Consider the following 17,604-nt stretch of genomic DNA (forward strand, 5'->3'; position numbering starts at 1 on the left):
TGGGAAAAATATTTGTTCTGGGTGTCAATACCAAGACGTTTTCATCTGCTATCTCTTCAACAGGAGATCTATGTGTCCCAAGTCTAACAGAATTTGAACTGGTGTGTGGTCTGACAGTTCTCTGTGTAATATCCTGATCATTGCAGCATTCTGCAGCAGGGAACCTGAAATTAGAAAGTATTAAATTCTGGTGTATATGCCATGAACCTAGGATAGAAACGTTTATTCTCCCTCACTTGGATTGGCTTCTCTCCACTGATCTACTGAGGCATGGTCAGTCATCAGATTTCTTAGTAAGTCTCTGCCCCTCCCTCCATAAGTCTTTGGCCGACCTGATCTGACTTAGTGCTTTAGGATAAAGATTCCAGTCACCACCAATCATTGATTTAGACTTTCCAGATTCTGTTACCTACTTCTGATAGGTTTACAAAGAAGAGGGCTTAAATACCACAATCATTATGGAGCGTTAGACAGAGTGCTTGGCAAATACACATTGACCAGACTTGTCAGTCCGGATCTTCAGTATTGTGGCTGAGATGTGTTTTTGGAATATAATGGTTCCTTGACTTCCCCTGTAGTCTCCTGAGGAAGAAATGGTCTGATCAATTGTGTTTATTGGTTGTGAACACCACTATTCCCACCCTCTCTCCTTTAAGCTTTTCCAGTTTGGAATTGTACTATCAAGATATGTGTTTTTTCTTCCTCAAGTTTCTTCAGAATGCTGAAAAAGCAGACATTGTTGGCCTTACTTTTGTCTTTCATTTGTGTGGTTTTGCAATGTAAGTTACAGAGTTTGCATTCCCATTCCGATATACTGAAGTGTTAGGCTTCAGTGGTCTCATTGGTTTCCACTGGAATCAAGATGAGGCGATGGATACCATATCTGCATTTCTGCTTTGTCCTCTTTGATTGTTACTATGGAAGATTTGATAGACATGGTTTTTTTCATTAGAGGTTTTAAAGTGACCACCATGATCCTGTTTATGCTTGTTATTGGTATGGGTATACTTACTATAGTTTCTCAGAACAGTAGCTGGCGTTCTGACTTGCCCCTGTACATAGGTGCTAAATTGCGAATACCCCTGGACATCAAAGTTTGTTGTGTGTCAGTTGGTAAGTAGTTATTAAGTGTGCACATTAAGCAGGGTTCGTGTGTGTAAATGGAAGTTAACTCAGTTCAAGCTGGATCTCCTGGGCCTTTATACAGTAGGGGAGGATTGTAGGTGTAGTCTTGGTAATTAAATGCAGTAGCGCTATGAGGTCCCTTTGCCACTATGGCTCCTTCATAGCTTTGCATTATACATGTAATGAAATATGGTGAAGGTCAGAGCTCACAATGTATCACCAGCTCATTAGCATTATCAGACCACTGAGCAGCTGCACCTTGAGTGCAGGAAAGGAGGTGCAAATTGCAGAGGCGACGCTCCTCATTTAAAGAATAGGTTCATAAACTAGCGGATCAATACAGGAAGATGAGAGAAGTCCTGTAGAGCTCTGTTGCTTTTTAACAAACTTGTGTCAAATGACACCATACTGTGGTGCTGAGCGCTCTAAGATGTAGAGGCTTTCTTTGAGCGAAGAGGTCGGCCATTATACTCATTTGGGCGTGCAAGTATGGAGAGGGAACAGTCATTGCAAGCTGAGAGCGGTGTGAGGTGCAAGAGACGTAAAGACCTGCACCCAGTATGGCCACTACACACAGTCCTAAACTCAGTATCAACTCTTTCATGCCCTCTTTGGGTAGGTCAGTGAGAGTGCACAGTTACACTCATCCAAATTACAAATGTGTTTACATTTAATATTCAGGGATAGTGACATTTGCCTTCAATATTATAACACCGCAGCAACTCACTAATATCACCAAATAATCTGTGTGGCGAACGCCTATTTCTCATGTGTGAGGTCCTGTTTTGATCTAAAAAATCTTTTTTTTATGGATGTTGCATGAAAAAAACCTTTCTGCGCAAACTCTCTGTAATAGACTTTCACAAATCACCCACATGAAACAATAAATTAAAGGAAAACGGTATTTAAAACAATCTGTTAACAAATTATTCAAGGTCATCGGGGCAAGACTGTGCAGAACAGAGCATATATAAAATATGCGAAATAAGAACCAGTGAATGAGGACACATGGGACCGAATCTCCAGGCCCTCCAGTTTCCACCTGTACTTTCTGCGAGATGGGGCCCGGTGATTCATTATTTAGGTCATTTGCAGCTGTTTATAACAGCACTGGAAACTAAAACTGTCAGTTTTGTTTGTGCAGTTTTTCTTGGCGCTAATGCCAGTACGCGTCACTGTCTCGAAGTGGAGTTGTATCTGTGAAAAAAATCCCCTGACCTGCAAACCACGCCTGTTGCCTACTGCTTTACATTATTCGGTGCCTATTTTACCTTAATAACCATGTACTGTTTTCTAATCTTAACGAGAATGTCATAAAGACCATTATGCATGGCAAACACTGTAAAATAAATACATTAAATAACAAGCATTTGCAATGCAACGGATTTCGCATTTGCTCGAGCTAGAGCTAATTAGCGTTGTAAACTCCTAACCGGACTTTTCTTGACACACAAATTAAAAGAAATAAAACTGAGCGCAATCGCGCTGTTTAAACCCCAGCGCAATTGCGCTGCGTGGAAAATAAAAAGATAAAGTAGTCCGGAAACCATGCTGAAAACATCGAGGCTCGTATGTTTTCTTTAGTTTACCGGTGCCTTGGACTGGCTCTTGCCTCCTTTTTGATGCATTGGATAATTAGCATGCTGCCCAGATGCCTGCATTAATGCTGACTTTAGGCACTGAGTCTCCCACTCACCCTTGCAGCAGCTGCGGGGTCGCATTTGGGGAGTGGGGAGAAGGGGGCATGTTGCTCATGTTAAATTTTTGCTGTTTTTCCCTTTTTCCCTTAGGGGGTTTAAATGTTCACTGATTATTATAGGTTAGAATACTGTCTCAGTACCCTTTTAGCCACCAAAGCATTTGCTTAAATACTAGTAATATTGAGACAATATTATTATACTCATCTGCTGACTTCCATCTATTGATGCTTGCAACCTTGTTGATTATATATTGAACGATTTGACCACACTTGAATAAAGATGATTTTTTTTTAAAAATGGGTGCAAGAATTGTGTAGCAGAAACTAAAGCAATATTGACGGTAAATACTTAAGGCAGAACAGTCTTACCTTCCTCGTGAGAGGTGATCTGCATCCCTCAATCAGAAAGACCGACTAAGAGCAGAAAGTCAGAGGTGAAAAATATTTAATTTTAATTTGTAAATATTAAATGCGCAGAGGTTTGAACTCTGAATGTGCTTTGCAGTCTTAAAACATTAATGTTCCGTTTTCCTGAATTTATAGAACGATGCTCATCAGTTTCGGTATATGGCTGCTATACTTCGCCATTGTCTATTAACAAAGGGACCAACTGAAGATAAAACCGAAGAGCTGCACAGGTTGGTATGACAACTCCCTCTGTTGGGTAATCTTAACTGTTGTTCATGATAAATACCATTTCCTTTCAGGTCCACGCAGACCGTTTCTTAGAATACTCAATCTATCCGTTGAGTGTGCCTTCTATTCTTTAGGACTTTTTCCTTGTCACTCCTTTACTCGCATTTATTGTTAGGTACCTCAGTGAATACAAACTGCTCACTTGCAAACCCCCCTTAGATTGTGATTTGGAGTATCAGCTCTGAAAAGGGCGTCGTCCTCCTACTGAATTGCAATTGCATGTATCAGTGGTTTGGGATCACAATTGTGGCCACAGCCATTAATCTGATAGAGACTTCCCGATGGGGATTTAATACACTGTGTGCTTTGGCCATGGATGAGTAGACAATGATCTAAAGGGTCACCAGCGCCACACCCTGATGTCATCTACTGAATGCGAGCAATGTTTTTCAGCAATGGTTGCAAGCAATGGTTTTCTCTGTCGATATCACAGATGGGGGCTCCTTTAAATCAAAATGTCTGCATTCAAGGAATGCAAATGGAGGGATGGAAGTCTTCTGCCCTAATTCACAGCTATTTGCAGGGAGTAGAACATTTTCTAGCATTTGCAACAAGAATTTTAGGTTCTTTGAAGGACACGGAGGCGAGGATTATGCTTTTCACTCTTTACTTCTCCAAAATAGCAGCCGATCAAAAAACAGTAAAAACATATAAACAAACCACATTTCCCATGAGGCTTTGAACCAGCGTCACCCCATCACTGTTCTCCAATAGAGTATAGACATAACCTACAAAACAAAGAAGCACCATCTTGACTGCCTCTTTCTTTGTGTTAAGAACAGTCCAACTTGTATTCTTAACCAAAGTGTATCACAGGAAAGAACAACCAGACCAGGAATTCATAAATTGTAGATTCACAGAATGCCATTAGAGAACAGACACCCAGCAGGAACTGAATCTCCCAAACACTTCAGCCTTGTTTCTGATCACAGCCAGGAATCCATTCAGTGAGAATCAGTAAAATCAGGGGGTTCTTGTAAAGCGTGAGCTTGTCACCCCTGGTATCTCTAGGTGCTGGTTTTGTGCTGCTGGGCTCGCTCAGTTGGGGGTGGTGGTGGTCGTCAAAGAGCCAGGTCTTAACCGGTTTTCTGAAGTCCTTCAGGGAGGGGGCTTTGTGGAGGTGGAGGTCGTTCCGGGACTTGGCGGTGAGGTAAGAGAATGAGCGTCTTCAAGGAGTTTGCTGTGGGGGACGTGGGCCAGGGCGAGGTTGGCTGAGTGGAGTTCTCCGGTAGGTCAGTGGAAAGTGAGACTGGTCTGGAGCCGTGGATGGCCTTGTATGTGTATGTGAGGAGTTTAAAGAGGTTTGCTGTACGGGGAGCCAGTGGAGAGCCCTGAGATGGGATTGATGCTGGTTCTTCTGAGTAGGTCGAGGATGAGTCTTGCTGCAGGATTCTAGATGGTCTGAAGGTGGTTTAGGAGCTGTTTGGTGGTTCAAACATAGAGTGTGTTGCTGTAGTCGAGGCAGCTGGGGATGAGGGCCTGGGTAATTGTCTTCCTGATCGAGATGGGTGTCCAACGGAAAATCGTGGTGAGCATGCGAAGGATGTGGATACAGGCTGAGGAGATGGCGTTGATCTGTTGCTTCATGATCAGATGGTAGTCCAGGATGATTCCGAGGTTGCGTGTGTCACTTGTGGGTGGAGGTGGGGGGCCGAGGGTGTTGGGCCACCACTTGTCATCCCAGGGGGAGGGTTTGTGTCCAAAGAGGAGAATCTCTGTTTTGTCAGAGTTTAGTTTAAGGCAGGACCTCATCCAGGCAGCGATATCTGTCACGGTGTTTTGAAAGTTGAAGGAGATAATGTTGAGTCCATGGGTACAGGCAATGTTGTCCAGCGGAGTCATATATGCATTGAAGATGGTGGGGCTGGGGGAGGAGCCCGGGGGGCGCCGCAGATGATGTCTTTGGGGGCAGAGATGAAGGTTGGGAGGAGAATTGGGTGTGTTTGTCTTGTGTGGAAGGAGGATATCCAGTTGAGTGCTTTGTCCTGGATGCCAATGCTGTGAAGTCTCAGTGAATGATGGAAGACAGTGTCAAAGGCTGCAGATAGGTCGATGAGGATGAGGGCTGCTGATCCCCCAAGGTCTCGGAGGCATCTGATGTCATCGGTTGCTGCGTGCCGGCATCTCATGTTATCGGTTGCTGCAGGTCGGGGTCTGTGCTGTGGTTTGGTCGGAAGCCGATTGGGACGGGTCGAGCAGGTTGTTGTGTTCGAGGTAGTCCGTGAGCTGACGGTTGATGGGTTTTTCCAGTACTTTGGTGGGGAGCAGGAGGATCAAGATCATACAGTAATTTTTGAGCTTGTTGGGGTCGACTGAGGGTTTCTTCAGTAGAGGCCTGACCTTGGAGCCTGAAGATCCCACAGAGCAGGAGTCAACCAGCCTTGGTTGGTGCAACAGTTGTGGTGCAGAGGGATTCTGTCCAAGTGGTAGAGGTAAGGGCTCACTGTCTCCCACGTTGGACAGGAGGCAGAGAGGACCCAGGTGATCTCTCAGAACCACCACTGGTGTTGGAGAATCTTCACAGATCCGGAGAATAGAAGATCCCACCAGCTGGACATTGTTGCCTTAGGTGCTTGCGGATGCAGGGGAGTGACTCCTTCACTCCAAGAGAGATTCCTTCTTGCTTCTTGGTGCAGCTAAAGGCTTGCCTACCCCAGAGGATGCACAGCCATGGAAATGTTGCAAATGCTGACAGGAGCTGTGGAAACAATGTTCCAAGGAGAAGTCTTCTCATCAGTGCAGTCTTGTTCGGTTCCTGTATAGCCCAGCAACGGTGCTAGAGGCCAGGAGCAGAAGATGTCTTGCAGTGATGTCCTGGTGGAGTCTTGCATGAGGAATTTGGGGACCCACCCTCTAGGAAGTCCCTAAATAACCAAAAAAGGAGTTTGGTTACTCTCTAGAGTGTCCACCTATCAGGAGGGGCCTCTGAGGTTAGCTACCTGGCCTACCCAGTCAGATGCTCCCAGAGGCCTCTGCCCATCTTGGCTCCAAGATGGCAGAATCAAGAGGCCACCTGAAGGAGCTCTAGGCACCACTCTAGGGGTGGAGCTGTACAGGGGAGTGGACACTCCCCTTTCTTTTGTGTGTTTCACACCAGAGCAGGGACCAGTGGTCCCTGGACTGGTGCAAACCGGATTATGCAAGGAGGGCACCAAATGTGCCTTTCAAAGCAGTCCAGTGGCGTGGGGAGGCTACCCCTCCCCAGCCCAGTAACACCTATTTCCGAAGGAGAGGAGGTTGCACCCCTCTCCTGCAGGAAATCATTTGGTCTGCTGTACCCTGCTGGAGCTGTGTAGCTATTTCCATTTGTTGACCTGGGGGAAGTTGTGGGTTCAGGGGGGGGGGGGGAGGATTTGGGGGAGTGTAATCGAGGTTGGCATGCTGGGGTATTAAAGTTGCTGTAGGTGTCGGAGATTTTGTGATGGAAGTAGTCCAATGGCTTGTCACAGAGGGGCTGGGAGGGGTGGATTGTGTTCCTTGTGGCAGAAGGGCATGAGAATTTTCTGACTATGTTGAATAATTCTCTTGTCGTGGTTGGTGGTAGCTTCAATACGGCTGGAGAGTGCTTTTTTCTTGGTCGGAGGTGGTATGCTTGAGGGCGGATCTGAAGGTGTTGAGGTTGGCGGGGGTCTTGTTGGAACGCCAGTGTCTTTCTAGTTTCCTGCAGTGTTTTTTGAGAGTCTGAGGTTCTGGGATGAACCATGTGGCTTGCTTGGTGGGTTTATTGCTGGTGGTATTTTTGAGGGGGGCTACAGTGTCAGCGGCAGTTGTAAGCTAGTTGGCGAGATTCTATATGCGGAGTTTGAGGGTGTCAGTGACGCTGGGTCTGGTCTTCTTGAGGGCAGTGATCCAGGGAGTTTCTGAGACTCTTCCCCAGTTGTGTCAGGAGAGGGTGTGGAGACCCGTTGTGACATCATGTTGTAGGTTGATGGTGAAGTGAAGTGTACGATGTTGTGGTCGGTGCATGTTACTTTAGTGGGGTGGGAGAACGTTGTTCTTTCACTGGTGTGGAAGTTGGGGTCGTGCGCTGTGCATAGGGGCGGTGACCAGCTGGGTGAGGCCAATGATGTTCATTTTTTCGAGGAGTGAGGTGGAGTTGGCATTGTTCGGGTCTTCAAGGTGGATGTTCCTGGCCCCCTAGGAAGATGTAGTGGTTGGAGTCGACTGCCAGGGTAGCAGTGAAGTCCGGTATGGTGTTGCAGAAGTGGTGGCAGGGCCATGGGCGTCTGAAGGGAGGGTTCCCGTTATGGTTGTGTGGGCGTCCAGATTGATCTGAAAGTTGAGGTGTTCCATGATCGGTGTAGTGTCGTCATCAAAGGTAGTGCAGTGGAGTGAGTCCTTGTGTATGATGGTGATGCTACTCCTTTATTTGTTGGGGCAGTCGCTGTGAATCATCTTGTAACCAGGGGTGTCGTGGTGATGATGTGTGGGGTAGAGGTGGGGGTGAGCCAGGTTTCAGTGATTAACATTAGGTCAGGAGAGAGGGTGGTGATTATGTCCCAGATCTCTAAGGCATGCTTGCAGAGTGATTGGATGTTGAGCAGGGTGCACTCAAGTTCAAGTCTTTGGCTGGGGGTTTGCTGTGCGAGAGTAGTGGTGGTTCCTACATTGCAGTTGCAGGTACATGAATGCCAGCCTTTGCCATGACCCAGTTAACCCAGTGGGCCAAGGTCGCGGTCTGAAGGGCTTCTGAAGCTCTAACAAAAGAGAGCCTAAATAATCAGCTCTAAAATTCACAGTGCGCTCCTCATAATCCTTCAAACATTTACCTACATATAGTTTTGCATTATGAGGAAAAGCCTGATAGTCAATAGCCTTAAACATAGCCTTCATCCTTTTTTAAATCATCAATGAGATGAAAGCAACCTACCTGCTAAATCAAGGGCCTGTTCATCCAACACCCTTCGACTTGAAACCAAACAAAGAAGCATGGCCCATCTCTTTCATGCAGAAGAATATTGTTTGTGGGTGGAAGGAGCCCAAGCTTGTTCTATAAAAGTGGAAGCTCCTGTTGAAATGCCCGTGTTCTGACCATGTCATTCAATATTTTCCAAGCCATGAAAACTAACCGGCCTTGGAGGAGAAGAAGATAAGGAGAGCCACCGGATCTAAAGGAAGATGTGGAAATACAGGAAAAAACAAGGGAAGAGACACCAACATCTCCAAGAGAGTCGGAAACCAAGATTTTGTCTTCCAGACCAAAGTTATCAGAACAGAGTCGACTGCCACTGGACTTCAGCTGCGACCTTCGGGATCATGGCAAAACCTGCAACGCATAGTTCACCTGACCTGACCAATTCTGCAGAAAAGCATCTGTGGCTAGAGCCATCGGGTCCAGTCTCCAACTGTAAAAGTGTTTCTTTTGAGCATTCAGACGATCTACTTGGCACGGACCCTGGAAACATTCAACCTCCTGAAACATTCTCGGATGGAGCTTCCAGTCACTGGAATTCCCCAGAAACCTAGAGTTTGAATTTGCAACCTTGTTATTCTTGCCTGGAAGGAATTCCACTAACAATGTAATCTGGCTGTGACAAATGCCAAAATTCCCTGGCTATGTTGGCTAGAAGGTGAGACCTAGTGTCCCTCACAATTGATTGATGTATCAAACTGGGGACACATTGTCCAGCTGCAGAAGAATGCAACAATTGCTTTTCTTGGGAGAGAGAGACTTTATCGTGAAGGACCCTGCCAATAGTTCAAGGCAGTTTATATGAAGCCCTTATTCTTTTGATGACTAGCCCTCGCCTGTGGAAAAATCCCTGCACCTTGCTCCCCAGCCCCAATGGCTGGTGTCTGATTCAGTGACGACATCCGGCACTGCCTCAAAAATGTCTATGCCATTCCAAGCTTCCATATGAAGAAGCCACCACTGGAGGTCTTCCTGAGCATCTGTAGACAAGGGAACCTGAGCATCATAGGTCAAAACTTTCTGAAGATGATGGGGTTTCAAGTATTGAAGGGCTCTGTAGTGTAATGGACCAGGAAAGGTTTCTTCTGTAGAAAATACCAGACCCACAGTCTGTGCTAGAGATCTCAAAGATACCATCTGATTGTACAGAGTCGTTCTCTGCTCCCGTTTGATAAGATTTCACCTTTGGAGGGGGAAGGAGAAGTTGAGTTTTGACTAAAGCCAACTATAAACCCCAAGAAGTCAATCTATTGCAAAGGTATCATCATGTATTTTTGATAATAGATTATGAACCCCAAATCTTGCAACAGCGACACTGCCCACGACAGATGCATCAGCAGTTGAACCTTGTCTTGTGCCATAAAAATTATGTTGTCTAGATAGCCGATCATACGAACTCCCATCTCTCTGAAATGTTCTACCACGGGTTTCATGAGTTTTGACAAGTCCAAGGGGCTGAGGAGAGCCCAAGGGTAGAGTGAGGTATTCATACCATTGATTCCGCAATTAAAATTGCAGATAATGCCTGTGTGGAGGAAAGATAGGAACAGATAGGTATGCGTCTTTGAGCTCTAGACGCGCCATCCAATCTTTTTTTCTGAAGTAGGTCTCATGAACACGGTGAATACCCTTCATCTTGAAATGACAGTAAACCACCTAGGGGTTGAACTCTGTGGTTTGGAACCAGCCACTGACCGCCGCCTTTTTCCGGAATCAGACACACATTGCTGAAAAAAAAGACTTGGGTGAGGAAAAGTTACTTCAGTAGCCTGTTTCGGCAACATTTCTTGAATTTCTGCATCTATGAAACTCATGTCCAGTTGGGGAAAATGGAGAGGAGAGGGAGGAGAAATTTGAATAAGCACTTTAGAAAATTCTATACAGTAACCTTGGACTGTGTCCAACACCCAGTAATCAGTCAAGATTTTAACCCAGCTGTGTGCAAAGGGATATAATCTGCAACCCAAGAACCTGGAGGCGAAGAAGCCTGCTTGTGCGGGTCCTGCCAGAAGCCTCTATGTTGGTAAATAAGACCTAGTTGAGGACCTTGCTGGTTGAAGCGGCTGAGCAACCTGGCCAAAAAGTGGATTGATAACCTTTTCAGAGAAAACTAGGCCTTGTCCAGTGAAGCAAAGGTGTTCACAAATTTACCTATGTCTTTGACAAATCTGTTGCCGAACAATTGACCCTCGCCTAAAGGACCAGGTTCAACAGTGGTCAGTTCCACCAATTTGAGGTTCAATTCTCAGAAGCACTGATTTCCACCTTCCAGAAGGCAAAGCACAGTTAGCGTTGCCCAGCAGACAGATCACATGCTGAGTCCACCCCGCCAGAGTATCGGGATTAATGGGGGTACCCCTGTCTTGAAAGTGGAGGGCCAATTTGCAAGTTTTTGCTAATGGGCCAGAAATGTCCAGTAACTTATCCTGACAAGCTCTGAGGGCTCTGTCTATTCCCTCCTTGGTGAGTTTCTTTAGCAAGGTAAGCATATTGGATTCAATGTCAGTAGTTTTTGCTGTCTTGTGGGGCAGGTTAGGCTTAGAATACTCTGCTTTGAGTCTGGCACAGACTTCTTTCTCAATGCTCTTGCGGAGATGGTGTTGCATGTAGTCTGCAACCGCAGGGGCTGGGACCATTTCAGAGAATCTGGGGTGAATAATGTCTGAGGGTTCAAACATGAAGGGGTTCGGGGAGGGAGCGGATAGAGGAAGAACATTTGTGTTTTTGGAGCTTTTAGAGCTTTAAATTGATGAGAAGAAGAAGAAGTATCTGTATCAGAGCCAGATTACAATAAAGGAGTCGGGGTTTTGGAGTGTTTCTGGGTGTTGTAGGTATGTTCACCTAAAACTCCTTGGAACAATTTGTTATAGGCATTGGAATGTTGCCAGGAGGGATCTGGGACAGGATACAGAAGTTGGGAGGAACCAGCTGGAGGGGTAGGAGAGGGTGCAGCAGGATGTCCAGAAAGGTAATCCAGTCATTTAGAAATGGATTAAAGGACAGACGTAAGGGCTTTGTCAAGAGTGCATTGAACTGACTGGTCAATGACCTCAACAAATCCATCATAATAATATTCCTCATCTTCTTTAGGTCCATAAACCTCAAGGCCCGGATCAAAGGGCTCATAATCAGAAACGTGCACAAGAGGGGAAGCCTCTTAGTCTTCTATTTCCTAGAGAGAAGCAAGGGTCAAGAATTGAAAGTGGAGGTGCAGAATAAATGACACTGGAGATGATTATTGGAGCCCTGGAATACTCAAATGTATTTGGTGCCTATGGGAGCAAATAGCAGGCCACAAATTGTAGGAGGCTGGCCTGGTTTGTAGTGAGTACCTAAGGTACTTACACCTTATACCAGGTCCAGTTATCCCTTATTAGTGAATTATAGGCAGTGTTTAGAAGCCAGGCTAATTAGGGGTAGCTGTAGCTGAGCAGCCAAGGCTTATCTAGGAGACATGCAAAGCTCATAAAATACCACTGTAGTCACACACTACCCAAACACATGAAAGAAAATACTCAGTGTTACAAAAATAAAAGTACTTTATTTTAGTGACACAAATGCCAAAAAATACCATAGAAACTATGTTCCCTTGGGAGGTAAGTAATACACAAACTATATACACTAACATCAAAAATCAGGTGTAAAAACAGTTAGAAAACAGTGCAAATAGTGAAAATCACAATAGTTAAAAGTGGGCCCAGGAGGAACACAAACTGTATACTAAGAAAGTGGAATGCAAATGTTGGTTTCCCACCTAGGCTAGTTTACTGTGTAGAGGGGCACTGGGAGTATTCAAAAACACCAAAGGTAAGTAATAGAACCCACCCCAGAGCCCAGCAAAGCAGGAGTAAATCACAGTTACTTTCCTAGAACACACAAGAACATGAGTAAGAAGATTATGGAAGAACCAAAAGAGACTGCAGAACACCAACAATAGATTCCTGGACCTGAAAACCTGTGGAAGGATGGGGCCAAGTCCAAGAAGCACAGAAGAGAGATTGTTTGGCTGACCAATCTGCCTTTCAGGGCTATTTAGGGTCTCTCTCTTGGATGTTTCTTCAGATTCTGATTGCAAGACTCCAGCAGGAATCCTCTGCATCCTTTACTTCACCTTCTCACCGAAGAAACTGCATCTAGACACTCCTTTCTGCTATCAAAGCTGTCACGAATAGCAGTTCCAAAAATTGTTATATGAGAATAAACTCCTCAAATCAGTCAAATGTCCAGATTTAAACCGACTCACCCCAAGTCTTATTATCTGCCTGCCGAGTTCACCCCTGTTATTTGAGCTCGGGGGAGGCGGCACCAGCACGATGTTCTCACTGAAGGTGTCGAATATGAGAAGAAGTTGTGTCGCCAAACCTCTCAAAGGGACGCCTGTATAGTCCTAATGAGCTATGCACGCATCCACGCTCTCTGGAGGGCTGCAGTCAAACTCGTGGTCGTGCAGAAGTGCACAGGAATAGGATTAGCCCAAACTGAACAACAGGGATAGGACTAAACAAACACAGTGCAACACGCACAGAGGGGGAAAGGGAAGAAACTGACTTAAAATGGTCACGCTCAGAGGAAAGAGCGTAGCCTTCGTACCTGAAAGGAAAACCAAATGAATCAATTAAACTGTCCTGCAATACCAAAAACACATCAAATGGCATATAACATGGAGAAGCACTTATCTTGACGGTGGAGCAGCAAAGAAAGAGTCAGTCAAGATGATGCTTCCTTGTTTTGTAGGTTATGTCTATACTCTATTGGTGGACTGTGATGGAGATGTGGTTCAAAGTCGTATGGGAAAATGTGGTTTGTTTATATATTTTTACTGTTTTTTTATTGGCTGCTATTTTGGAGTAGTAAATATGGAGAGAGCCTAATTGGAGCCTCCGGTCCTGCTACAGAATCACAAAGGTACTACTGCATCATAAATATTAATGAGGCCCAAGTTTTTGGACCTCCATGCAAATAGGCATTCTGTAGTGAAACTGATTAGTAAATTACATGCATCTCACAATGAAGGTGTGGTCGCAAATCAGTCGGTGTGCACTAAACACCAACTACTTTGCTACTCCACAATCGCACATCAGTCCCATCATTTTTTACCTATTCTCCTGGACACAGGTACTGTTATCACTATACCTTGAACTTTAATTTTATCAAAGTGCATATTGTGTCTTTCCTTCATCCATTGTTTCAAACCTGTTCATCTTAATAATTATAGTGAATAATTCTAATTATTCTGACACCACTCTTTCTTGTATGTTTATTTAAATCTCTTATTTTTGGTGGGCTCAGTGACAAATCTGCAACAAAAAATGCAGTCCCAGTAGTGTGGTACTGAGTAGAGCTCGCCAGCTAGTGTCTGTTAGTTTGGCTCAGTGGGGCCCAGTGAAACTGAAACCGAGTCCAGCACTGATTTACCTTCTTATGTTGATAAATACACATCATTGTTCTTATAGCATTGTGTCATCTTGGTCTCAAATAACTTAAATGATTGGCCTATGTTGCTGAAAAATCTCCTTTTACTCTGTTTTCATGGAGACAGACAGTAGCTATTTTTCATTTTGCTTCGTTCTTCTCCAGAGTAGTGCCTTTAGTCTTTGTCCTTGGTGTATACGGTAAACCAGAATTTGCCTTTGTAATTCTTCTTTTATATTTTTGTATAGGTAATCTACATTTTGAGAAATGTTTCTCTGTAATCCATAATTCTAACCTAAATTGTGATCTATGGTTTTGTCTCTTAATGTCTAGACTTAAGATTTCCGTTAGCCTGTAAAATTACTTTACCCCACCCTTTATTATGTCCGTAAATCAGTCACATTTCTACAGTGGTGCTTTAAAGTAGGTCTGAATTATTCACATACTTGAACTCGACTTAATCTGCGGTACTACGGAAGCTAGATGAAATATTTGCATGCTTATATTCTATCAGACCATGCACTGCAACCTTCTTTCACATCAAATATGTTTAGAAGTCTTCACATACTAAATGCTTGCCTGTTTAATTAAAGGTGACTTTTTCTATTCATGTTTGTAGGAATTTCGCTCTGTATATACTATCTCAAATTGAGAGATAGTGTGCACAGAGTCTAAGGGTTCCCCTTAGAGGTTGATAGTGGCAAAATTAGATAATACTAATGCTCTTTTTTGTGGTAGTGCGGTCGAGCAGTAGGCTTATCAGAGGGCAGTGTTAAGCATTTGTTGTACACACACAGACAATAAATGAGAAAACACACTCAAAGACTTAACTCCAGGCCAATAGGTTTTTATATAGAAAAATATTATTTTCTTAATTTATTTTAGAACCACAAGATTCAGAATTTAGGTAAGTACATAAATTGTAAGGTACTTCACACAGTATACACAGTTTTGGCAAAAATGGCAATAAGCTATTTTAAAAGTGGACACAGTGCAAAAATCAATAGTTCCGGGGTGAGGTAAGTAATAGTTTCTTAGGTAAGTAAAGCACTTGAAAGTTCAGTCTCCTGGGCATAGGCAGCCCACTGTTGGGGGGGTTCAAGGCAACCCCAGCCCTCAGCACCAGCAACACAGGGCCGGTCAGGTGCAGAGGTAAAAGGAGGGCCCAAAAAACATAGGCTAACGCTGATTGTCTGTGATCCGTACTATTGTGCCCAGTCCTTCAATGAATATCTGCATTACTGGCGCCAGAATGGGTTCAGAGATTCCAAAGGTAACACCGTCAAACACAGACTACTATGGGGGAAAGTAGCAGATCTGAAGGAAACGCTACCAAATGTCCATGTTGTACACACACTTGGACACCAGCACATTGGAATTCACGTTGCTGGAAATACGCTTGCTGATGAAGCAGCCAAATCTGCAGTAGCTACGGCTTCTGTTGCTGCAGTAACTGGTTCTAGAATAAAACCGGACAATGAAATATGGGCTACTGTGACAGCCACGGCTGAAGGCACGCCCTTGCCAAAAGCATTTCCTGCTAAATATTCCTACCGGATGGCAGACTTGTGTTCTGCCGTAGCTATAATACCAGGTGTGGGTATTCGTGAGATTCCCAACAAAGATCGAAGACCACAGTTGATCAAAGCAGCACTTGAAGGAGTTGGTTCTGCCCATTCTGGTGTAACAGCTACAGTATGATTGTTGGAAGCTCGTTATTGGTGGCCAGGTCTATACAAACGGAACAAGTAGTCTATCCTTTGTTGTGATATCTGCCAACAAATTAAGGGTTCCACCGTCAAACGCCCACCGGCGACACCCCTCCTAATTTCTAACAAACCATTACATTGTGTGTACCTGGACCATTGCGGTCCTTTGACTCCTGACAGTGCATACAAATACATCTTAGTCGCTGTTGACTCCTGCTCCAGATTCCTACGGGTGTGGCCACAACACTCAGCTGACGCTCGGACTGTTATTAAAGATTTGCAAGTCATTATCAGCACATATGCAGTTGCGGCTTTCCACTCGGACCAGGGCCCTGCTTTCACCTCAAGGGTAATTCAGGGATGCCATGGCTTCCTTAGGGGTCCAACTCCATTACTCGTCTCTGTTTCATCCTGAGGGAAATAATGTCGTAGAGCGACGAAACCAAGATTTAAAGCAATCCTTAACAGCCAGAGTACTAGGTACTGGTCTCAGTTGGCTTAATCACCTGTATGGAGTCCAGAGAGCACTTAATAATCTGCCTAGAAGGTCACTGGGGAGTCGTACTTCATAAGAGTGCCTGTTTGGAACTCATATGTATGTTACAGATCTTGATGGTCCTGGCGTGGAGGCGGCAGAAACACCCTTTGACATAAATGAACATGTCACTGTCTTGCAGGAATTACACCAGTTCCATGACGACAACGCTTCTGCCAGTGCTGCCTCCTTAAGAATTAAGAATTTACCAATAACATTTACTGTCTGGACTCCAAAGGTTGGGGTTCTAGTACATGAAAAAGTTGCTGTGAAAAAGGAGTTCGGTCCTTCCTATCGTGCAGCAGTTCCAGTCCTGGAAATACACGGTACCAGAACTGTTAAACTACCGCCGCTGCCTGGTTCTATAGAAAACAGCTTTGTCTCCATCAACAATGTCAAGTTACACCATGTGGCCGATCCTGCACAGCAGACCAAGAGGAACAACCAGTAGTACCCGAATCCCTCTCTCAACTGGTCAAGATGTCCCTCTACAAGTTTTGAGTAGCAACGCTGACACCTCTCCAAACTTGGGGAAAGTGGAAAATGATATTTCATTATTTCCACTAGCATCTTTTACAACATGCAACACAGTAAATGTTGACCGATCATTCTCAAATTCTACACAAACGAATGGCATGGTTTATTACGAACCACCGCAGGAGACCACTGTTAGTTCTCCTCTTCAAAATACGGCTCCAGTTTTGCACAAACTGCTTCTGGATACTTTGCCAACATGAATGACACCTTTTCGACTCACCCGCCTCTTCTGCATCTGAATTGTAAAAAACACGTAAGTTGATAATTTGGCTCAAAACAAATTATTTTGTTCTCCCATGGAACTAGCTGTGGTTTTCCTTCACTATATTAGCTTTCGTCTTATGGATTGGCTTTGTTAAGACTTTCTTTCTACTGATACATGGTCATTACCTTCCGGAACGACCAACAGTTGAACTGGTGGATGAGGTCTAAAACCCCATTTTTCTTCTCACAAAGTCCACAGAGACTTGTCTTTTGTGAACATTTCCGCTATACCAATTCCTGATGGGATTGTGTGGGATAAAGTCACATTTGATATATACGGCCCGACTGAGGTAATTCAAATACCATATGTGTTTAAACTTTCTATGAATGATGTAATAATACCTGGAGTTGCTTCTGATGACTGGGTTGTGAAAACAGTTGATTCTATGATGACGGAATTGCAGTATTTTACTGTACATAATGGCTTCACTGAATACTGGGAAGTTTAGTATCAAACATCTCAGCACAATAAACCCACACTGATGACAGAGTGGTATTTATTGAAAAATGCACACAGAGAACATTTTAGAGATGCCCCCTGTATGTTTTCCCAACTAGTAGTGTAGGACTGACCGGTCTGTGCCAGGCTGCCACTTTCAGACACGTTTCTGACCATGTGGGGTGAGTGCCTTTGTGCACTCTGTGGTCAGAAACAAAGCCTGTCTTGGGTGGAGGTGCTTCACACCTCCCTCTGCAGGAACTGTAACAGCTGGCA

The 17,604-nt window shown here is 44.5% G+C and overlaps 1 protein-coding gene across 1 annotated transcript in view; it reads left to right on the forward strand.

Moving 5' to 3' along the window:
- The window catches only part of RIC8B (RIC8 guanine nucleotide exchange factor B), a 303,924-nt gene that overhangs the window by 123,889 nt on the left and 162,431 nt on the right, over window positions 1–17,604 (forward strand). Inside the window, exon 4 of the mRNA XM_069228354.1 lies at window positions 3,368–3,462. Within this exon, the coding sequence (XP_069084455.1) occupies window positions 3,368–3,462 (95 nt within the window). The remainder of the gene's footprint in view (window positions 1–3,367; window positions 3,463–17,604) is intronic.

Source organism: Pleurodeles waltl, chromosome 4_1, assembly GCF_031143425.1.
Source record: "Pleurodeles waltl isolate 20211129_DDA chromosome 4_1, aPleWal1.hap1.20221129, whole genome shotgun sequence".
Lineage (NCBI taxonomy): Eukaryota > Metazoa > Chordata > Amphibia > Caudata > Salamandridae > Pleurodeles > Pleurodeles waltl.